Consider the following 24,199-nt stretch of genomic DNA (forward strand, 5'->3'; position numbering starts at 1 on the left):
CGCCAGACGGAACCGTTATGGTAACCGCTGCTGTGCGTGGCGGTCGCGGAGGCAGGGGTGTCTTCCTGGGGGCCGCCGGGACCACCCGACCTTTTTTATTATTCGCCGCCGCAGTGGCCTTGGCAGCCGCCTTTTTAGCCTTGCGGCCAACCACCTGGGACCACGCCACCTGGGGCGGAGGCGCGGCAGAGGGTAGCGCCGATTCTGCTCGCGGTCGAGCGGGCTCCGTCTGGGCCGCTATAGCCGCCCCAGCTTTCCCACCTTTCTTCTTCTTCTTCGTCTTCCGCCCCACCCTGTCGGAAGACTGTGAGGGGACGGACGGCCCAGGTGCCACCGATCGCAGGGCCGAGTCCGTTCGCGGCGCGAGCTCCCTCCTGAATGACGCCAATTTGGCGTCTATCAGGGCGCTTATCTGCGCCAGAAAATCTGCGGGCGCAGTCGCATGTGGGGGCGAGGACTTTTCTTGCCCGGAGCGTTGGCAGTCCCGGGCGGCGACGATCGGCGGCGATACTGAGCCCTCTCCCGGGCGCGGCGGCGGAGGCATTGCGGCAGCAGCCGTACTCGCCTCCACCACCTGCCGGAGCCGAGCCACCTCCGCCCGCAGCTCCGTCATTTGCCCCCTGAGGACGGCATTCTCTGCCTCCAGGGCACGCGTGGCGTCGGTAGCTGACCTAACCGCAAGCTCGGACACCCCCACCCTGCCGTTTAAGGCGGCCACCCTTAGGGCGCGGGCCAAATTGCCCTTCAGCCCCTTTGACACGCCGGAGATCCTGGCCACCTCATCCAGGCTCTCCAATATAGCGGCCGCGACATCCCGCGTCGGACGGTTGCGGAAATTTTCCGCTATATCCGTCTCGTCCGGGAGCGGGACGCTCGACCGCGATGGTCTCGGCACGGGGGCTCCCGGGTCGAATATCGCCGCCACCTCCCTTGCCTCGGCCTCCAGCTGCGAAGCCTCGGCCTGCCTAAGTTTGGCCTCTGCGAGGCCAACATATTCGCCGGTCGTCGGCGGCCGTCCTCTTTTCCTCGCTGACGACGAGCCCGGGACACTCTGCGATGAGTGGTGGGAGGAGACAGAGAAATCTGACTCCTCCCCCTCATCGCACTCACCAAGGCCCGCTGCGGTCCTCTTTTTGCCGCGTGTCGCCGAATGCCTCCGCGACACCGGCTCTGTGCATCTTTTGAGGCGCACGATAGGCCCGCGCACCTCCACCTCACGCTCGTTTCCCCCCTCCCCGGTTGTTTGTGAAAAAGTAGACTCCATACTTAATCCCACGAGTGTGGTCGGAAAGGAGGTCACCCCGGGTAGAGCCGCCATACCCGGGGAAGGCTAATACGCCCGGGGGGTCGCCAGGTACCCCGGGGTTGTCCGCTAACGATTGGTGCACCCACCAACCATAGCTGGCGCTTACTCCAGCTACGCCCTCTTCACCGCGCAACACTGCTTGGGGCTAGGGATTTTTTAGAGAGGTTGTCATCCTCGCGGCCCGGCCGGTTAAGGCAAGACCCCCGTTCCTGTAAAACATGACCACAGGTTTACGGTATGTGTCCGACTTTAGTTGGCCCCTCACCTCAAGCCACTCCGGCATGGTAGAACCTGCCAGGGAATAAATTCCCCGCCGGCACAGCCTTGAGGATCATTAGGGCACGAAGCCCCCCCACCACGACAAGGTAGCGGACACGGGGGGGAACCTTGACATAACCTTGACATAACCTTGACATAACCTTGACATAACCTTGACATAACCTTGATATAACCTTGACATAACCTTTTTTTTTTTTTTTTTATTTTACGTGGAGGAAATCTGCTCGCCAGACACCCCCGCCCCGCCCGGGGGAGCGGGACGAGGGTAGTGTGGGGATCGACCCACTAAAAAAAAAAAAAACCTCCACGGCGACCTGAGGACGCTGTACCGATCGCTGGCGATTCAACGGGGGAGCCACGGGAACTCTTGAAGAACACTACCGCGGCTCCCCCTCGCCTGGCCGGCCATCAAGATGGTAACGATGGCCGGCCGCGTCCCGGGGGAGATAAATCCTCCCCCCTAGAATCCATTTAAATTCGGCGGCGCGAGGGGTCGCACCCCGCACCGCCCCGACACGGCGACCGCGCGATTGGTGACCAGGGCCCCCGCCCTGACCACAACGGCCGCCGGGGGGACGACGAGTATATTGGAGGAGGATTACAGTTAAACCTCGCCTCCTTCAGGCGACTCGCCATCCCCCACTCCCAACAGTAGACGTCCTCCTCTGTTGGCGGGCGGCGGGCAATGAAACCAGCATGTTCTGGTACACCCGCCGCCCGCCCACTCTCAGCTGCCCGGGGTTTCTCGGCGCGGGCGCGCACGCCGTCCCCGGGCACGTCGGGCGGGATCTGTAAGCTCCCGATCCCGCTCGGCAGCCTCCTTCCGCGACATAACCTCCTCGCAGAAAGAGATTGCTGCCGCCCACTTCCCCGGGCTCTCCAGCATGGCCCCAACTAGGCTGGAGAGTGCGAGGTCGCGACCGACTTCCCGTTTTAGGACTCGGCGCAGCGCTGAAAAGGCGGGACATTCCTCCAGCGTGTGCTGCGCCGAGTCCTCCTCCGCGCCACAATGGTGGCACACCGTCGTCGCTTCCCGCCCGATGCGACACAGGTAGACACCGAAGCAGCCATGCCCGGTGAACACCTGCGTCGCTCGGTAGGAGAGCCTGCCATGCCGTCTCTCCCGCCACGAGGTGAAGTGCGGCAGGAGAGCACCGGGGACGCGCTCGCCGGCGTGGGAGCAAAGCTCGGCACGCCATCTGGCGAGCGCTAGTCGCCGGGCCTGGAGCTCGAAGCCCTCGACCGTCTCTCGCTCCGGCGGGGGCCCCTCGAGCACGGCTGGCGATGTTTGTGCGCCTATAAACATAGGCGCGCACCGCCGCCTGAAGCTCGAAGGGAAGTTCTCCCGCCAGAGCAAGCGCCGCCACGGTAGACGTGGTGCGGTAACATCTTATGAGGCGGATGGCCATCCGCCTCTGCAGCCGGCGCAACAACAGCGTGTTGCGCCGGCTGGTCATCACGTACGGCGCCCATATTGGGGCACCGTATAAGGCCATAGACCGCACCACGCCCAGGTATAGGCGGCGCACCAAATCTCCCGGTCCCCCGAGGTTGGGCAGCAGGCGGCCCAAAGAGGCCGCCGCCTTTTCGACTCGGGGGACGAGACGGTCGAGATGCGCACCGAAGCTCCAGCGGCTGTCGAGGATCAGTCCGAGATATTTCAACTCGGACTTCACCTCTACGCAGGCTTCTCCAACTCGGATCCACGATCTGGCCGGTGGCCGAGACCGAGGCCGTCCGTGAAACCAGACAGCCTCGGCCCTCTCCGGGGATATTTTCAGCCCCAGATCGCGGATCCTCGCGACGACGGCTGCCACCGCAACCTCTGCTCGTCGGATGGTCCTCTCGAAGGTACTCCCAACGGCGACCACCAACGTGTCGTCCGCGTAGCAGACGAGGGTGGCACCGTCGGGCAGGGAGGCCTTCTCCAGGACCGCGTTGTAACCCAGGTCCCACAGGAGCGGTCCTAAAAAACGGACCCCTGCGGGACCCCGCGGTCCACTTCCCTCCGTATCATCCCGTACCGGCCCGGGTATTCGACCCACCTGTCCCGCAGGTAGGCACCGATCACCCGCCTCAGATAGGGAGGCACCTGGTGAGCAACGAGGGCCTCCCTAATGGCGGACCAGGTCAGGGTGTTGAACGCATTGACGATGTCAATGGACACCGCCAAGCACACCCCGCCCCTTGCCGCGGCATTGTCCGAGAGGGATTTGAGACGGTCGATAGCGTCGACCGTCGATCGCCCCTCCCGGAAGCCAAACTGGCAGTCCGCCAGATCGGGGCCGTCGCGGGACAGGTGCATGGAGAGGCGGGCAACAATGATCTTCTCGAAGATCTTGCCCGCCTCATCCAGGAGACAAATGGGCCGGTACGCGGAGGGAGAATCCCCCGGCCTCCCATCCTTCCTCAAGAGGACCATCCGACTTTCTCTCCATAGGTCGGGGAACGTCCCCGACCTCAGGAGCCCAGAGTAGAGGCTCCTCAGCCTCTCCCCCAGGACGCTCGCGGCGAGCAACCAGACCCGGCCGGGGATACCGTCCGGCCCCGGGGCGGTATTCTTACCCCGGAGCCATTTGACGACCGCGGCCATCTCCTCCGGCGCGACCTCAAGATCCGGGGACCACTCGTGTTCCTCTGGCTCAGGGACGGGCCGGGGCGCCTCCCCGCTAACGGGGAATAAAGCGTCCACGACCCGCCCGAGCAGCCCCGGATCCAGGCTCACCGTCACGGGGGGCGCCCAGGGACGTAATCGTCTCAATGCCATCTTGTATGGGCGCCCCCACGGGTCTCGGTTCAGAGAGCCGAGGAGATCGCGCCAGGCCTGGTCCTTTGCCCGCCTGATGGCCAGCTGCAGGGCGACCACCTTCTCCCGATATCGCCCGTACAGTTGGGCAGCCAGCACGTCGTCCGTACGTCGTCGTCGACGGGCGCGAGCGTACTGGCGTCGCGCGCGGACGCACTCGGTGCGTAATTCCGCCATCGCGCGCGACCACCAGTACACCGCCTTCCTCGGGAAGACCCTGGCCCGGGGCATGGCGACGTCGCAAATCGACGTCATTGCGCCCCGGAACCAATGGGCCTCCCCATTCCCGTCGACTGGCCCGGCCGGTGTTGCTGGCCAGGCCACGACGTGGGCTGCCGCCATCAGAGCGTCCTGGTCGAGGCGCTTCAGCGCCCACCGCGGTTGAGGCGAACCCTCATCGGCGGGGCGACGACGGGGTGTCGATGGTGGGGCGGCGGAGAGGTCGAGAACTATGTATCTGTGGTCAGACAACGTCTCGACCCCTTCCGCCACCTTCCACCCCGTAATACGGCGCGCGGCCGGGGGCGTTGCCCACGAAAGGTCAACGATGGACCCCCCGTTATGCCGCACGCACGTATGGACCGAGCCCGTGTTCAGGAGACGGAGCTCCAGTCCCGCCGCCCAATCCTGCACCTCCCGGCCCCTCGAGTCAGTCCCGGGGGAACCCCAAGCCGTGGCCTTGGCATTAAAGTCCCCCAGGACCAGCACCGGACGGGGATGGCAGCGGGAGACGCATCTCCCTACCCCGTCCAGATACTGCTCAAACTCTTCGAGGGACCACCTTGGAGGTGCGTATATCGCCACAACCGCGGTGCCGCCCCAATCGACGGCCACGTATCCCAGGCCGCGCTCGATAAGCGAGCACGGCGGGGACCCCGGCCTCCCAGCCCAAATAATCGCGGCGGAGCCAATCGAGTCCCCCATCCAGTGTGGATGTTTGGGGACCCTGTGCGGCTCCGCCACGACTGCCAACCCGGCACCCCGCTCGGCCAGGCATTGAAACAGGAGATCCTGCGCTCTGGCCGAGCAGTTGAGGTTAACTTGTATTATCGGGCCCGGGGGCCCCATTACACAGCCGTGTCCATCGCCGTCACGGCCGCGGATGCGGTGGCGTCAGGGACTTTAATGGCCCCATCCGCCCCCGCGGGCGCGGCGGTAGCATCAGGCGATGCTGCCTTTCCGTTGCTGGCCACGGTGGTCGCTGGCTTGGCCATCGTGGTTTCCCTCCCCTTTTTATTAAACCTGGCAGACGGTCTTTGGCCGCCTCCCTTGCCTCGCCCCGAACTGGCAGGACATGCCCGGCTGCAGAGGCGGTGACCAGACGGCTTGCCCGCGCCCGCACAAAGCGGACAATTGGGCGTGGCCGTACAGGCTGCCACCTTATGGTCCCGACTGCCGCATCTATAGCAGCAGTCGGACCTATCCTCGGCAGAAGTGCACCGCTGACTGGTGTGGCCAACACCAAGGCAACGGTAACACTGCAGAGGCCGGGCACTCAGGGCCTCCACGGCTGCCTGGGTCCAGCCGACAGTTATCCGGCCCGCGACAGCAACCTTGCGAGCGGCCGCGGCAGGACATCGGACCCAGAGAGTGCCCAATCCCGAGGGGGAAGCCCGGATTGCGCCGGTATTGATGTCCCCCTCGCTGCACCCGCCCACGCGGGCAACAGCCGCAGCGACCTCCGCCGGCGTGGTCGAATCGACCAGGCCGCGCACCCTAAGGTCAGCTTTCTTGACCGGACGCGCGACCTTTACGCCGGTGCCTGCCAGCGCTTCCGCCACTTTTGTGGCGAGGACGGTGGCCTTGGCGGCCCCATCGGTGCCAGGGACCTCCAAAATTAACCCCCCAGTCACCGCCCTTCGCGGCCTCAGCGAGGCGATGCCAATTTCTGCCAGGTCCACCTTGGACCTGGCAGTGGCCATCGCCTGCGCGTAAGTAATATCCACGCCAGACGGAACCGTTATGGTAACCGCTGCTGTGCGTGGCGGTCGAGGAGGCAGGGGTGTCTTCCTGGGGGCCGCCGGGACCACCCGTCCTTTTCTATTCGCGGCCGCAGTGGCCTTGGCAGCCGCCTTTTGGCCTTCCGGCCAACCACCTGGGACCACGCCTCCTGGGGTGGAGGCGCGGCGGAGTGTGGGGCCAATTCTGCTCGAGGTCGAGCGGGCTCCGTCTGGGCCGCTATAGCCGCCCCAGCTTTCCCACCTTTCTTCTTCTTCTTCGTCTTCCGCCCCACCCTGTCCGAAGACTGTGAGGGGACGGACGGCCCAGGTGCCACCGATCGCAGGGCCGAGTCCTTTCGCGGCGCGAGCTCCCTCCTGAATGACGCCAATTTGGCGTCTATCAGGGCGCTTATCTGCGCCAGAAAATCTGCGGGCGCAGCCGCAGGTGGGGGCGAGGACTTTTCTTGCCCGGAGCGTTGGCAGTCCCGGGCGGCGACGATCGGCGGCGATACTGAGCCCTCTCCCGGGCGCGGCGGCGGAGGCATTGCGGCAGCAGCCGTACTCGCCTCCACCACCTGCCGGAGCCGGGCCACCTCCGCCCGCAGCTCCGTCATTTGCCCCCTGAGGACGGCATTCTCTGCCTCCAGGGCACGCGTGGCGTCGGTAGCTGACCTAACCGCAAGCTCGGACACCCCCACCCTGCCGTTTAAAGCGGCCACCCTCAGGGCGCGGGCCAAGTTGCCCTTCAGCCCCTTTGACACACCGGAGATCCTGGCCACCTCATCCAGGCTCTCCAATATAGCGGCCGCGACATCCCGCGTCGGACGGTTGCGGAAATTTTCCGCGATATCCGTCTCGTCCGGGAGCGGAACGCTCGACCGCGATGGTCTCGGCACGGGGGCACCCGGGTCGAATATCGCCGCCACCTCCCTTGCCTCGGCCTCCAACTGCGAGGCCTCGGCCAGCCTAAGTTTGGCCTCTGCGAGGCCAACATATTCGCCGGTCGTCGGCGGCCGTCCTCTCTTCCTCGCTGACGACGAGCCCGGGACACTCTGCGATGAGTGGTGCGAGGAGACAGAGAAATCTGACTCCTCCCCCTCATCGCACTCACCAAGGCCCGCTGCGGTCCTCTTTTTGCCGCGTGTTGCCGAATGCCTCCGCGACACCGGCTCTGTGCATCTTTTGAGGCGCACGATAGGCCCGCGCACCTCCACCTCACGCTCGTTTCCCCCCTCCCCGGTTGTTTGTGAAAAAGTAGACTCCATACTTAATCCCACGAGTGTGGTCGGAAAGGAGGTCACCCCGGGTAGAGCCGCCATACCCGGGGAAGGCTAATACGCCCGGGGGGTCGCCAGGTACCCCGGAGTTGTCCGCTAACGATTGGTGCACCCACCAACCATAGCTGGCGCTTACTCCAGCTACGCCCTCTTCACCGCGCAACACTGCTTGGGGCTAGGGATTTTTTAGAGAGGTTGTCATCCTCGCGGCCCGGCCGGTTAAGGCAAGACCCCCGTTCCTGTAAAACATGACCACAGGTTTACGGTATGTGTCCGACTTTAGTTGGCCCCTCACCTCAAGCCACTCCGGCATGGTAGAACCTGCCAGGGAATAAATTCCCCGCCGGCACAGCCTTGAGGATCATTAGGGCACGAAGCCCCCCCACCACGACAAGGTAGCGGACACGGGGGGGAACCTTGACATAACCTTGACATAACCTTGACATAACCTTGACATAACCTTGACATAACCTTGACATAACCTTGACATTTTTTTTTTTTTTTTTTTTTTTTTTTTTTTTTTTTTTTTTTTTTTTTCAGGAGGAGGGGAATGCTTTGCGCACGCCGCCCCTGGATGTTGGTGGGCGGGAGTGTGGGACTCCCTGGCGAAAAAGGTGCAATGCCTGGTATACCCACTAAACCCCTCCTCAGGCTTCAGCCTTTGCGCAGAACACCCACCGCGGCGTCCCCTCTCGGGATTCCTGCACGGTGGGTGTCTGGATCATCTGTCTTGACCGTTTGACAAAGGCCACGGTAAGCCTATGCTAAAAATCCTAGAGACAAGAAAAAATAGCCATGGAGCACCTAGACAAACCTAGGGGAACCGAAGTCTAGAACAAACATCTATAAATAAGTGACATAAAATAGAAAATAAATAAGTACATAAATAAAAGTGAAAAAAAGAATAAATAATAAATAAATAAATAGTGAACGCCTAGACTATTGACCCAACCAGATCAACTGGAGGTGCCTCGCATCCTACAGTGCCGTCGCTTTTCTGTCCGATCAAGCTCTTCTCGTTGCTTGGCAACACCGGTAATGTAGCGAACGAGAATTGTCCTGGTGGTGTCGTTTTTTAAAAGCGCCATAAAATTGCCGAGGCTGATAGCTGTACCCATCGAACCCTCGGCGGCGCCCCTCTCGGCAGCAAAACGCCCGCACTCCAAGAACGCATGAACGGGGCCATCAGGCCCGCGCCCACATGCCAGGCAGAGATCACTCGACAAAAAGCCCATCCTCGACTGATACTCAGAGAAGCATCCGTGCCCGGTGATAAACTGGGTCAGGTGAAAACTGAGAATTTTAGGGCCCCACTGGACCCACTCGCTGATAACGGGAATCAAGCGGTGGGTCCAGCGTCCATGCTTTGCAGCGTCCCATCTGTCTTGCCAACGCTGTAGCGTGACAAGCCTTTCCTCAGCCTTAACCCGCCCAGCCTCCGACACGAAGCCCTCCGAGCCCCGGTCGAGGGTGGACAGCCTGCGAAATATGCGAAGCCTTTCCTCCGCCACCAACACCAGAGGCGGCACGCCCGCCAGAACACAAACGGCGTCGAGGGACGCGGTCCTGTACGACCTGGCCACTCGGGCCAGGATCGAACGCTGGACCGCGTTAATGGCCTTATCGTTGCCGCACCTCGACGCCACGTGCGCCCAGGCAGGGGCCGCGTAGAGGACCACCGACTCGACCACCCTATAATAGAGCAGCCGAGCCCAGTAGCCCCCGCCCCGGATATTGGGAAGGATTCGGGCTAGCAGGCCCGCGTACTTGGCTGCCTTCTCGCAGCTTCGCCTGACATGTGCACGAAAACACTGATTTCCCTCGATCAGCAGTCCAAGGTAGCGCACGCATCCGCCGCCTCGAAGGGACGCCGAACCGAGGGCCAGCTGGAGGGGCCCCGGAGCCTTCCTGCTGGTCAGGTGCAGGACCTCGGTCTTCTCCTCCGCCAGCTCTAGATGGTTGTCCCTGAACCACGCGCGGATGCGGGCGAGCGTTTGCTCGGCCAACGCAACCACGCGGTCGGCACTGCGCGCGCCGACGAGCAGGGCGACGTCGTCTGCAAATCCTATTAGACTACAGTGCCTGGGAAGAGGCATCTCGAGGAGGCCATCGTATTGGGCGTTCCAGAACCAGGGGCCGAGAACGGAGCCCTGAGGCACCCCGGCATGAACTGGAAAACGCTCAGGTCCGGACGGGGTCGTCGCCTCCACCACGCGCCCACTGAGATAGCTACTCAGCACGCGCAACAGCGGAGCCGAGACCCCTTTCCCCGCCAAGGCGCCCAAAATACCGTCCCACCTTACGGTGTTAAAGGCATTCCTGACGTCCAAGGCAACCATTACGCAATGCAATCCTGTACGCTTGGCAGCATCCCATGTGTCGATGAGGCGACACATGGCATCGACCGTGCTTTTGCGCTTGACAAAGCCAAATTGATTGCTTGCGAAGGCCACCACGGACACCAGGCGCTCCTTGAGACAATACTCAAACGCCTTGGAGAAGTTCGAGAGAAGGCAAAGCGGGCGCCACGACACCACGCCCCCGGGTCCAGGCTTCTTAGGGATCAACACCAGCCGGCCCACCTTCCACGCCTCCGGGAAATATCCCAATTCGAGGCATGTGTTGAAAAGGTGGGCGACGTGACTGAGTGCCTCTCTCCCAAGAGCCCAGACCACGGAGGACGCTATGCCGTCGACGCCGGCCGCCCTCCTCTTGACCTTTTTGATGGCCGCCTCGACCTCGTCCTCTGTAAAAAACTGCCTAGAAGAGGCAGGGCACTCTGATATAAACTCCTCAATTCGAGGGAAAGGAGCCCCACTAGGAGGCTCCGTTACAAAAAGCTTGCGGACGACGTCCGCCACCTCGCCGGCACTAAGGGATGCTGGCGGAGAGCGTCCCTTGACCCTGCCGCTGACCCACAGGTACGGCCGGCCCCACACATCAGCCTCCACGCTATCGGTGAACTTTTTCCACGCGGCGGACTTGGCAATCGCTATAGAGCGTGCCAGGTCCTTTTTAAGGACTTTATACGCCGAGATACGAACTTCCAGGGCCCCGGCGTCCCGACCGCGCCTGGCCCTCTGCAGGCTTCGCCTGGCCTTGCAAACCATTTTCCTGGCCGTCGCGATCTCGCTACTCCACCACCACACGGGACGCTTATCGCGCAGCCCGGGGTGGAGGGTGCGAGACGCTCGTCCGGCCAGGTCGACAATCATGTCTATGTACGCGTCCACGTCCTCAACAGTAACAATACTGAGAGGGTTAGCTTCATGCGCATACCTGCAATATAATTCCAAGAATTTCCTGGTGTCGATGCTCCGGCGCGGTGGGCCGAGATGCGGTCCCCGCCCGGCCGCGCACCCACCAAACTTGTGTAGAATGTACCGGTGGTCGGAGGCAGTCTCAATGTCGAGGATCCTGCTCTCCATCAACCTGGCATAGGCGCCGCCGCCACAGAACATAAAATCGATGAGGGAGCGCTGGCTCCCCCTCTCAAAAGTGAAAGACCCGGTACTCTTTACCGGGACGAGGCCCATCTTATTTATGAGCTCGAGGACGGCGTGCCCCCTTGCATCGGAGCAGACCGATCCCCAGGCCGGGGACTTCGCGTTGAAGTCCCCGCCCACTGCAATCTGACCCAGAGGGATATTTCCAATTAGGGCCTCAAGATCACAGAGAAGGGCACCGAATTCAGAGAGAGGAATATTCGGGGAGAAATAGCAGCCAACGAGGGTGAGGTCACCCACGCTGACCGCCACCGCCCCCCGAACGGCCCCTACAGGCCTAACCCCCGCCCCCGCAGCGCCCCTCCCCGCGACCCAGACGGCCGCCTTTCCGGTTTCATCCCTGTGCCAGTCACCTGGAACGGTCCAGGGCTCCGACACGAGGACAACGTCGACCTCGAGCTCACGCACAGCCTGCTGCAGTAAATCGTGGGCTAGCCGACACCTATGCAGGTTTATCTGGAGAACATTGAGACCCCCCAGCCGGATGCTCTGTAAACTGGCCATATTAGCCATTGCGCCGCACTAGTATAACGTCTCGTGAAATTCGAAAATTGAGAGTAAATATGGGATTTACCGTCGGCGAGACGTTTGCGCTCTGCTAAAAACGAAGCGAAGGTATTCCGATGAACCAAACAGTGGATTCCGTACAGCAATGTTAAGCTCGGCGTTGCCGTTGCACCCACACACTGCACTTCACTAATAAAATTAATTAAATTAAATTTCAAAACTTATCGGTTAACGACCGATAAGCTAACGTTATAACAAAAGAAAAGAACTGTAAGAAAAAGAAAAAGTTTAAGAAGTAGGCCGACAAGAAATGTACCTCGCACAAAAACTCTTGCACAAAAAACCGTGCGTGTCAGTCGCGTATCGAAACAGACGTTACGTGACGTCAGCCTTACTTTCTATATTTTGACGGAGAGGACCGTCCCTCTCCGCACGTCCCTGCTCCGCAGTGCTTGTTGAGCCGCTCGGCTCCTGTCGTGTAATTTCGCCCAGCTCGGCCGCGCCTGCGCCGCCGCCTGCGCGTTCCGTGCTGCGCGGACGCAAGACGACGTCATTCGGACTCGTCAGCCCGTCTCCCCCCGCGCGTCCCTGGGCCGGCGCTCTCTTCAGCCTGAGCTTCGGCTCTTTCCGGCACGGCTCGCGGCGAAGGGCCGAGTCTGCGCACTGGTCTGCGCAGACATCGCTGCGCGTTGGCGACGCGCTACTTGGCACAGGGGGTACCCCCCCGGCCGATGCACCGCGCGGTGCAGGCTGCGGACATCCACCCGCGCGCGTACCACCGCCCCCAGAACTAATGCCTGCTTCATCCCGACGAGCAGACTGCTCAGGTGTTGTATTATGATTGCGCACCGCGGACGAGCTAATCCCCTTTTCAACCGAAGGGGGAGAGGCTCGCGCTCGCGGCGTTATTCTTGGACGTCGTTCGTTAGAAGGAGGCTTCCCCCCCTTGCTCCTGGCCTCTTCAAGGGCCCTGCGGTATGCAGGACATCTGAGACCCCCGTCCCGGTGCCCGTCCTGGTCGCAGACCACGCACCTCTCGCGCCCCTTACACTCGCCCGCCCGGTGATCATCAGCGCCGCATTTGCGGCAGACCTTTGTACGGTCTGGCCCTTTACAGTCAGCGGCCCGATGTCCGTATCCCCGGCACCTGAAGCACTGGAGGATTTCCTCGCGCTCAGTTACCAGACAGCAGCTCCAGCCCACGCGTAGCGGGCTGAGGGCGAGGATACGCGCCGCCACCGACGCGGGAGCCAGAATAGATGCATTCTGCCTCCCAGCAAACGCCGGCCGGAGAGCGCGTATCTTGTAGCTGTCAGATGGAAATTCGGGCAGCCTCCCGTGAATAGCCGCCTTTATGTCGTCGACGGTCGCGTCGCCTTCGACACGGCGGAGGTGCAAGGTGCGGAGAGGTCCCCTTCCCACCCCGACCGACGCCCTAAGCCCTTGTACTTTTTCGTTGACAAGGGAGCTGAGGGCCCTGGCCTTCGCCCCGTCGCCCCTCACTTGAATGAGCATATGTCCATCCCTGCTGGTCCTGACGTCGGAGACGAGAATCCCCGCGCCGTCGATGTCGACCTTATCCTTTACGGCCCGAAGCATCTGAGCGTACGTGAGGTTCTCGCCCCTCACCAGTACCGTGTCGGAGGGCTGCTCGGGGGGGCGACGCATTTGGCCGGCTGGGATCCCCCAGATCTTAATTGCAACCCCGGTTCCCGAAAAAACCGCCTCCAGCATCTTTCGGAAAGGTTCCGAAGGAATGTCGGGGTGGGAGGCAATGGCAATGCACTTGCATGCCATCTTGACTCCCAACTCCCTTAAGTGCGCGAGTGCCCTGTACGCGTTTTCCGCCGCGAAGGTGCTGGACCCGGTTACCCTGTCAGCCGCGACAAATATTCTTTTCTCGCGGATTCTGGGGGGGGCATCGCGGCGCGGAATGGATGTCCTAAGGGTGAGAAATGTGGACTCACCAACCGATGGAGGGTCCGTCCTCAGGTCAGCAACCCCCGGTATCCGGTCTAGAAGAAAGCGGGCAGGGCCCGTTCCCACCTCGAGGTCAGCTGGGGCGAAGCACGCCAGATCGTCGTCCGGACAGCCAACGAGGGGGTTACCCTCGACAATTGTCGTGTTCACGAACGACGATTCCGCCCACCTCCTGTCCACCAGTGCTCGGAGAGATGGCCAGTCCCTGGCCCCGCGCGTCCAGTCCGCTACGTCGTGGTCGTCCACCTCCTGCGGGTCGCAGGTCTGAGTGCCACAAGACCTGGTCCTCGGCGGGGCGATGCACTCGGTGTCCATCCTCTCCGTCGCAGGCTCGGTCTGCGTGCCCGTATTGACCCCGCGACCTCCAGGCTTCGCGTCCGGAGCTGAGGAGCTCCGTGCTGGAGGGCGGTGGGCTGGAGTTAAGGTTGAAGGGGCACGCTCGTTCCTCCTCATAGCCTTGACCGCATGTTGCACCTCGTTGAGACTCCTGATAATGGTGTTAAATAGCTTACGCGTGCCCTCCTCTTGCTCGGCTGAGGCGCCTAGCTTTTTGGCGAGGGCTCGCGTACCGGCAACCGCCTTCTTAACTTGAGTCTCCAAGCAAGGCAGGGGACTCACAAAACCACTGGCCGACGTCGATTCGTCCGACGTGCATTCGTATGCTTCTTCGGGCGACGAAAAAGCGGTCCTCTTCCTCTTGATCTTCCCCCTCCCCGCTGACCCCTTTCCGGAGCCAAGGGTGGGGGAAGAAGGGAAGGTAAAGAGGGAGGAAGGGGGGAGGGGGGAGAAGAAGGGAGGAGAGGAGGGGTTGGGAGCCGGAGAAGATGCCGTAACGGCCTCCGTCCGGGGACTCTCGTCTCCGGTCTCGCGAACAGGATCGCGGGATCCCGACGGCGGAGATCGTGCCAGGCTTTTCCTGGGCAGGAAAGGAGAACCCTCCTGCTCGGCGTCGCGGCGTTGGCCTCGTTGGCTTCCAGTAGCCGTCACTTCCAAGTCGGCCTGGTTGCCTACCGACTTGGAGGAGTTGCGGGTGCCGGGACACACCCTTATCTCGGCACGGCCGAGAGATGCAGGCGGCACTGTAGATACCTGCTTAGTTTTGTCGTGGTTCATTTTGTGTAAAAAATAAAAACACAGAAGGGACAGTACAAAGTGTGCAAGAAAGTGTAAATGTTTAGCGTGGCCAGGAGGATCGCCGGGAGAAGGGGCACCGGCAGCCCGTCCTGGACCCCCCCGATGTCCGAGCGTCCCTACAATCCGGTGGCCTCGTCGGTTCCCCCCCCGCTCCCCGCAGCAGGGTACCCGTCCGGACGCCACTCGGCACTACTACGAGAAGCGGGATTTAGCGTAATCGCCCTACCACTGTGCAGGGCTGCCTCCCAACTGGCTGGGCTGGGTTCGGGCCCCCCTACTAATGGCGGCCCGGCAGTGCCCACCGGTGTTAACCGCTGTACCCTCCAGATAGGGGGCGCACACGGACACGAGGAAGTCCCCTCAGGACCCCCGATCATTCCCACCCCCGACGATCACTGCACCGTACTCCCAGACAGCGACCCCTCGAACTCGGAGACTCATTCATATTCCGGTGTACCTATTGACCAGGTACCCGGACCATTCATAACCCGCCAGGGCATTCCCGTTTATAGGTAGGCCCCCTTCATTCACGAGTGAACCCGTTTATAGAGTTACTCAATTCATCCACTGGCTCCCCGGAAAAAGGGGAAGGCCTCTCTTACACTCTCCCCGAGACAAAGGGTGCCCGGAAGCACGCGTAGAAACGTGTGTGTATATGAAAGTGAGTGGTTGTGCCCGTCGACAGCTACCACTGTTGCTGCGTCATTCGAGAGCCTGAACCCCTTCGGCGAGAACAGCCGGTACCACGTGAAGGTGGGGAAGACTTGGACTGCAGAGGCTATGGCCAGAAGGCCTTAGTTACGCATGACAGTCCCTTATCCGACCGACATAACCTTGACATAACCTTGACATAACCTTGACATAACCTTGACATAACCTTGACATAACCTTGACATAACCTTGACATAACCTTGACATAACCTTGACATAACCTTTTTTTTTTTTTTTATTTTACGTGGAGGAAATCTGCTCGCCAGACACCCCCGCCCCGCCCGGGGGAGCGGGACGAGGGTAGTGTGGGGATTGACCCACTAAAACCTCCACGGCGACCTGAGGACGCAGGACCGATCGCTGGCGATTCAACGGGGGAGCCACGGGAACTCTTGAAGAACACTACCGCGGCTCCCCCTCGCCTGGCCGGCCATCAAGATGGTAACGATGGCCGGCCGCGTCCCGGGGGGAAATAAAATAAATCCTCCCCCCTAAAATCCAATTAAATTCGGCGGCGCGAGGGGTCGCACCCCGAACCGCCCCGACACGGCGACCGCGCGATAGGTGACCAGGGCCCCCGCCCTGATCACAGCGGCCGCCGGGGGGACGACGAGTATATCGGAGGAGGATCACAATTATCCCTCGCCTCCTTCAGGCGACTCGTCATCCCCCACTCCCAACAGTGGAGGTCCTCCTCTGTTGGCGGGCGGCGGGCAATGAAACCAGCATGTTCTGGTACACCCGCCGCCCGCCTACTCTCAGCTGCCCGGGGTTTCTCGGCGTGGGCGCGCACGCCGTCCCCGGGCACGTCGGGCGGGATCTGTAAGCTCCCGATCCCGCTCGGCAGCCTCCTTCCGCGACATAACATCCTCGCAGAAAGAGATTGCTGCCGCCCACTTCCCCGGGCTCTCCAGCATGGCCCCAACTAGGCTGGAGAGTGCGAGGTCGTGACCGACTTCCCGTTTTAGGACTCGGCGCAGCGCTGAAAAGGCGGGACATTCCTCCAGCGTGTGCTGCGCCGAGTCTTCCTCCGCGCCACAATGGTGGCACACCGTCGTCGCTTCCCGCCCGATGCGACACAGGTAGACACCGAAGCAGCCATGCCCGGTGAACACCTGCGTCGCTCGGTAGGAGAGCCTGCCATGCCGTCTCTCCCGCCACGAGGTGAAGTGCGGCAGGAGAGCCCCGGGGACGCGCTCGCCGGCGTGGGAGCTAAGCTCGGCACGCCATCTGGCGAGCGCTAGTCTCCGGGCCTGGAGCTCGAAGCCCTCGACCGTCTCTCGCTCCGGCGGGGCCCCTCGAGCACGGCTGGCGATGCTTGTGCGCCCATAAACATAGGCGCGCACCGCCGCCTGAAGCTCGAAGGGAAGTTCTCCCGCCAGAGCAAGCGCCGCCACGGTAGAGGTGGTGCGGTAACCTCTTATGAGGCGGATGGCCATCCGCCTCTGCAGCCGGCGCAACAACAGCGTGTTGCGCCGGCTGGTCATCACGTACGGCGCCCATATTGGGGCACCGTATAAGGCCATAGACCGCACCACGCCCAGGTATAGGCGGCGCACCAAATCTCCCGGTCCCCCGAGGTTGGGCAGCAGGCGGCCCAAAGAGGCCGCCGCCTTTTCGACTCGGGGGACGAGACGGTCGAGATGCGCATCGAAGCACCAGTGGCTATCGAGGATCAGTCCGAGATATTTAAACTCGGACTTCACCTCGACGCAGGCTTCTCCAACCCGGATCCACGATCTGGCCGGTGGCCGAGACCGAGGCCGTCCGTGAAACCAGACAGCCTCGGCCTTCTCCGGGGCTATTTTCAGCCCCAGATCGCGGATCCTCGCGACGACGGCTGCCACCGCAACCTCTGCTCGACGGATGGTCCTCTCGAAGGTACTCCCGACGGCGGCCACCAACGTGTCGTCCGCGTAGCAGACGAGGGTGGCACCGTCGGGCAGGGAGGCCTTTTCCAGGACCGCGTTGTAACCTAGGTCCCACAGGAGCGGTCCTAAAACGGACCCCTGCGGGACCCCGCGGTCCACTTCCCTCCGTATCATCCCGCACCGGCCCGGGTATTCAACCCACCTGTCCCGCAGGTAGGCACCGATCACCCGCCTCAGATAGGGAGGCACCTGGTGATCGACGAGGGCCTCCCTAATGGCGGACCAGGGCAGGGTGTTGAACGCATTGACGATGTCAATGGACACCGCCAAGCACACCCCGCCCCTTGCCACGGCATTGTCCGAGAGGGACTTGAGACGGTCGATTGCGTCGACCGTCGATCGCCCCTCCCGGAAGCCAAACTGGCAGTCCGCCAGATCTGGGCCGTCGCGGGACAGGTGTCTGGAGAGGCGGGCAACAATGATCTTCTCGAAGATCTTTCCCGCCTCATCCAGGAGACAAATGGGCCGGTACGCGGAGGGAGAATCCCCCGGCCTCCCATCCTTCCTCAAGAGGACCATCCGACTTTCTCTCCATAGGTCGGGGAACGTCCCCGACCTCAGGAGCCCAGAGTAGAGGCTCCTCAGCCTCTCGCCCAGGACGCTCGCGGCGAGCAGCCAGACCCGGCCGGGGATACCGTCCGGCCCCGGGGCGGTATTCTTGCCCCGGAGCCATTTGACGACCCCGGCCATCTCCTCCGGCGCGACCTCAAGATCCGGGGACCACTCATGTTCCTCTGGCTCAGGGACAGGCCGGGTCGCCTCCCCGCTAACGGGGAATAAAGCGTCCACGACCCGCCCGAGCAGCCCCGGATCCAGGCTCTCCGTCACGGGGGGCGCCCAGGGACGCAATCGTCCCAATGCCATCTTGTATGGGCGCCCCCACGGATCTCGGTTTAGAGAGCCGAGGAGATCGCGCCAGGCCTGGTCCTTCGCTCGCCTAACCTTGACATAACCTTGACATAACCTTGACATAACCTTGACATAACCTTGACATAACCTTGACATAACCTTGACATAACCTTGACATAACCTTTTTTTTTTTTTTTTTTTATTTTACGTGGAGGAAATCTGCTCGCCAGACACCCCCGCCCCGCCCGGGGGAGCGGGACGAGGGTAGTGTGGGGTTTGACCCACTAAAACCTCCACGGCGACCTGAGGACGCAGGACCGATCGCTGGCGATTCAACGGGGGAGCCACGGGAACTCTTGAAGAACACTACCGCGGCTCCCCCTCGCCTGGCCGGCCATCAGGATGGTAAGGATGGCCGGCCGCGTCCCGGGGGAGATATAATCCTCCCCCCTAAAATACAATTAAATTCGGCGGCGCGAGGGGTCGCACCCCGCACCGCCCCGACACGGCGACCGCGCGATAGGTGACCAGGGCCCCCGCCCTGATCACAGCGGCCGCCGGGGGGATGACGAATATATTGGAGGAGGATCACAGTTAAACCTCGCCTCCTTCAGGCGACTCGTCATCCCCCACTCCCTACAGTGGACGTCCTCCTCTGTTGGCGGGCGGCGGGCAATGAAACCAGCATGTTCTGGTACACCCGCCGCCCGCCTACTCTCAGCTGCCCGGGGTTTCTCGGCGTGGGCGCGCACGCCGTCCCCGGGCACGTCGGGCGGGATCTGTAAGCTCCCGATCCCGCTCGGCAGCCTCCTTCCGCGACATAACCTCCTCGCAGAAAGAGATTGCTGCCGCCCACTTCCTCGGGCTCTCCAGCATGGCCCCAACTAGGCTGGAGAGTGCGAGGTCGTGGCCGACTTCTCGCTTTAAGACTCGACGCGGCGCTGAAAAGGCGGGACATTCCTCCAGCGTGTGCTGCGCCGAGTCTTCCTCCGCGCCACAGTGGTGGCACACCGTCGTCGCTTCCCGCCCGATGCGACACAGGTAGACACCGAAGCAGCCATGCCCGGTGAACACCTGCGTCGCTCGGTAGGAGAGCCTGCCATGCCGTCTCTCCCGCCACGAGGTGAAGTGTGGCAGGAGAGCCCCGGGGACGCGCTCGCCGGCGTGGGAGCAAAGCTCGGCACGCCATCTGGCGAGCGCTAGTCTCCGGGCCTGGAGCTCGAAGCCCTCGACCGTCTCTCGCTCCGGCGGGGCCCCTCGAGCACGGCTGGCGATGCTTGTGCGCCCATAAACATAGGCGCGCACCGCCGCCTGAAGCTCGAAGGGAAGTTCTCCCGCCAGAGCAAGCGCCGCCACGGTAGACGTGGTGCGGTAACCTCTTATGAGGCGGATGGCCATCCGCCTCTGCAGCCGGCGCAACAACAGCGTGTTGCGTCGACCGGACATCACGTACGGCGCCCATATTGGGGCACCGTATAAGGCCATAGACCGCACCACGCCCAGGTATAGGCGGCGCACCAAATCTCCCGGTCCCCCGAGGTTGGGCAGCAGGCGGCCCAAAGAGGCCGCCGCCTTTTCGACTCGGGGGACGAGACGGTCGAGATGCGCATCGAAGCTCCAGCGGCTGTCGAGGATCAGTCCGAGATATTTCAACTCGGACTTCACCTCTACGCAGGCTTCTCCAACCCGGATCCACGATCTGGCCGGTGGCCGAGACCGAGGCCGTCCGTGGAACCAGACAGCCTCGGCCTTCTCCGGGGCTATTTTCAGCCCCAGATCGCGGATCCTCGCGACGACGGCTGCCACCGCAACCTCTGCTCGTCGGATGGTCCTCTCGAAGGTACTCCCGACGGCGACCACCAACGTGTCGTCCGCGTAGCAGACGAGGGTGGCACCGTCGGGCAGGGAGGCCTTTTCCAGGACCGCGTTGTAACCCAGGTCCCACAGGAGTGGTCCTAAAACGGACCCCTGCGGGACCCCGCAGTCCACTTCCCTCCGTATCATCCCGTACCGGCCCGGGTATTCGACCCACCTGTCCCGCAGGTAGGCCCCGATCACCCGCCTCAGATAGGGAGGCACCTGGTGATCGACGAGGGCCTCCCTAATGGCGGACCAGGGCAGGGTGTTGAACGCATTGACGATGTCAATGGACACCGCCAAGCACACCCCGCCCCTTGCCACGGCATTGTCCGAGAGGGACTTGAGACGGTCGATAGCGTCGACCGTCGATCGCCCCTCCCGGAAGCCAAACTGGCAGTCCGCCAGATCTGGGCCGTCGCGGGACAGGTGTCTGGAGAGGCGGGCAACAATGATCTTCTCGAAGATCTTGCCAGCCTCATCCAGGAGACAAATGGGCCGGTACGCGGAGGGAGATTCCCCCGGCCTCCCATCCTTCCTCAAGAGGACCATCCGACTTTCTCTCCATAGGTCGGGGAACGTCCCCGCCCTCAGGAGCCCAGAGTAGAGGCTCCTCAGCCTCTCCCCCAGGACGCTCGCGGCGAGCAACCAGACCCGGCCGGGGATACCGTCCGGCCCCGGGGCGGTATTCTTGCCCCGGAGCCATCTGACGACCGCGGCCATCTCCTCCGGCGCGACCTCAAGATCCGGGGACCACTCATGTTCCTCTGGCTCAGGGACGGGCCGGGACGCCTCCCCGCTAACGGGGAATAAAGCGTCCACGACCCGCCCGAGCAGTCCGGGATCCAGGCTCTCCGTCACGGGGGGCGCCCAGGGACGTAATCGTCCCAAAGCCATCTTGTATGGGCGCCCCCACGGATCTCGGTTCAGAGAGCCGAGGAGATCGCGCCAGGCCTGGTCCTTTGCCCGCCTGATGGCCAGCTGCAGGGCGACCACCTTCTCCCGATATAGCCCGTACAGCTGGGCAGCCAGCACGTCGTCTGTTCGTCGTCGTCGACGGGCGCGAGCGTACCGGCGTCGCGCGCGAACGCACTCGGTGCGTAATTCCGCTATCTCGCGCGACCACCAGTACACCGCCTTCCTCGGGAAGACCCTGGCCCGGGGCATGGCGACGTCGCAAACCGATGTCATTGCGCCCCGGAACCAACGGGCCTCCCCATTCCCGTCGACTGGCCCGGCCGGTGTTGCTGGCCAGGCCACGACGTGTGCTGCCGCCATCAGAGCGTCCTGGTCGAGGCGCTTCAGCGCCCACCGCGGTCGAGGCGAACCTTCATCGGCGGTGCGACGACGGGGTGTAGATGGTGGGGCGGCGGAGAGGTCGAGAACTATGTATCTGTGGTCAGACAACGTCTCGACTCCTTCCGCCACCCTCCACCCCGTAATACGGCGCGCGGCCGGGGGCGTTGCCCACGAAAGGTCAACGATGGACCCCCCGTTATGCCGCACGCACGTATGGACCGAGCCCGTGTTCAGGAGACGGAGCTCCAGTCCCGCCGCCCAATCCAGCACCTCCCGGCCCCTCGAATCAGTCCCGGGGGAACCCCAAGCCGTGGCCTTGGCATTAAAGTCCCCCAGGACCAGCACCGGACGGGGATGGCAGCGGGAGACGCATCTCCCTACCCCGTCCAGATACTGCTCAAACTCTTCGAGGGACCACCTTGGAGGTGCGTATATCGCCACAACCGCGGTTCCGCCCCAATCAACGGCCACGTATCCCAGGCCGCGCTCGATAAGCGAGCACGGCGGGGACCCCGGCCTCCCAGCCCAAATAATCGCGGCGGAGCCAATCGAGTCCCCCATCCAGTGTGGATGTTTGGGGACCCTGTGCGGCTCCGCCACGACTGCCAACCCGGCACCCCGCTCGGCCAGGCATTGAAACAGGAGATCCTGCGCTCTGGCCGAGCAGTTGAGGTTAACTTGTATTATCGGGCCCGGGGGCCCCATTACACAGCCGTGTCCATCGCCGTCACGGCCGCGGATGCGGTGGCGTCAGGGACTTTAGTGACCCCATTCGCCACCGCGGGTGCGGCGGTAGCATCAGGCGGTGCCGCCTTTTCGTTGCTGGCTACGGTGGTCGCTGCCTTGGCCATCGTGGTTTCCTTCCCTTTTTTATTGAATCTGGCAGACGGCCTTTGGCCGCCTCCCTTGCCTCGCCCTGCACTAGCAGGACATGCCCGGCTGCCGAGGCGGTGACCAGACGGCTTGCCCGCGCCCGCACAAAGGGGACAATTGGGCGTGGCCGTACAGGCTGCCACCTTATGGTCCCGACTGCCGCATCTATAGCAGCAGTCGGACCTATCCTCGGCCGAAGTGCACCGCTGACTGGTGTGGCCAACACCAAGGCAACGGTAACACTGCAGAGGCCGGGTACTCAGGGCCTCCACGGCTGCCTGGGTCCAGCCGACGGTTATCCGGCCCGCGACAGCAACCCTGCGAGCGGCCGCGGCAGGACATCGGACCCAGAGGGTGCCCAATCCCGAGGGGGAAGACCGGATTTCGCCGGTATTGATGTCCCCCTCGCTGCACCCGCCCACGCGGGCAACAGCCGCAGCGACCTCCGCCGGCGTGGTCGAATCGACCAGGCCGCGCACCCTAAGGTCAGCTTTTTTGACCGGACGCGCGACCTTTACGCCGGTGCCTGCCAGCGCTTCCGCTACTTTTGTGGCGAGGACGGTGGCCTTGGCGGCCCCATCGGTGCCAGGGACCTCCAAAATTAACCCCCCAGTCACCGCCCTTCGCGGCCTCAGCGAGGCGATGCCAATTTCTGCCAGGTCCACCTTGGACCTGGCAGTGGCCATCGCCTGCGCGTAAGTAATGTCCACGCCAGACGGAACCGTTATGGTAACCGCTGCTGTGCGTGGGGGTCGCGGAGGCAGGGGTGTCTTCCTGGGGGCCGCCGGGACCACCCGTCCTTTTTTATTATTCGACGCCGCAGTGGCCTTGGCAGCCGCCTTTTTAGCCTTCCGGCCAACCACCCGGGACCACGCCTCCTGGGGCGGAGGCGCGGCAGAGGGTAGCGCCGATTCTGCTCGCGGTCGAGCGGGCTCCGTCTGGGCCGCTACAGCCGCCCCAGCTTTTCCACCTTTCTTCTTCTTCTTCGTCTTCCGCCGCACCCTGTCCGAAGACTGTGAGGGGACGGACGGCCCAGGGGCCACCGATCGCAGGGCCGAGTCCGTTCGCGGCGCGAGCTCCCTCCTGAATGACGCCAATTTTGCGTCTATCAGGGCGCCTATTTGCGCCAGAAAATCTGCGGGCGCAGCCGCAGGTGGCGGCGAAGACTTTTCTTGCCCGGAGCGATGGCAATCCCGGGCGCCGACGATCGGCGGCGATACTGAGCCCTCTCCCGGGCGCGGCGGCGGAGGCATTGCGGCAGCAGCCGTTCTCGCCTCCACCACCTGCCGGAGCCGGGCCACCTCCGCCTGCAGCTCCATCATTTGCCCCCTGAGGACGGCATTTTCGGCCTCCAGGACACGCGTGGCGTCGGTAGCTGACCTCACTGCCAGCTCGGACACCCCCACCCTGCCGTTTAAGGCGGCCACCCTCAGGGCGCGGGCCAAGTTGCCCTTCAGCCCCTTTGACACACCGGAGATCCTGGCCACCTCATCCAGGCTCTCCAATATAGCGGCCGCGACATCCCGCGTCGGACGGTTGCGGAAATTTTCCGCGATATCCGTCTCGTCCGGGAGCGGAACGCTCGACCGCGATGGTCTCGGCACGGGGGCTCCCGGGTCGAATATCGCCGCCACCTCCCTTGCCTCGGCCTCCAGCTGCGAAGCCTCGGCCAGCCTAAGTTTGGCCTCTGCGAGGCCAACATATTCGCCGGTCGTCGGCGGCCGTCCTCTCTTCCTCGCTGACGACGAGCCCGGGACACTCTGCGATGAGTGGTGGGAGGAGACAGAGAAATCTGACTCCTCGCCCTCATCGCACTCACCAAGTCCAGCTGCGGTCCTCTTTTTGCCGCGTGTTGCAGAATGCCTCCGCGACACCGGCTCTGTACATCGTTTGAGGCGCACGATAGGCCCGCGCACCTCCACCTCACGCTCGTTTCCCCCCTCC

The 24,199-nt window shown here is 62.9% G+C and overlaps 1 protein-coding gene across 1 annotated transcript in view; it reads right to left on the reverse strand.

Moving 5' to 3' along the window:
• Positions 1-8,542: 8,542 nt before the first annotated feature.
• LOC143261349 (uncharacterized) overlaps positions 8,543-24,199 on the reverse strand; it is a 170,800-nt gene continuing 155,143 nt past the window's right edge. The window contains exons 4-5 of the mRNA XM_076527851.1: positions 13,771-14,266; positions 8,543-8,630 (exon numbers count right to left, since the gene is read on the reverse strand). Coding sequence (XP_076383966.1) covers positions 8,543-8,630; positions 13,771-14,266 — 584 coding nt within the window. The remainder of the gene's footprint in view (positions 8,631-13,770; positions 14,267-24,199) is intronic.

This window comes from Megalopta genalis, unplaced genomic scaffold (genome assembly GCF_051020955.1).
Source record: "Megalopta genalis isolate 19385.01 unplaced genomic scaffold, iyMegGena1_principal scaffold0048, whole genome shotgun sequence".
NCBI classification, from domain to species: domain Eukaryota; kingdom Metazoa; phylum Arthropoda; class Insecta; order Hymenoptera; family Halictidae; genus Megalopta; species Megalopta genalis.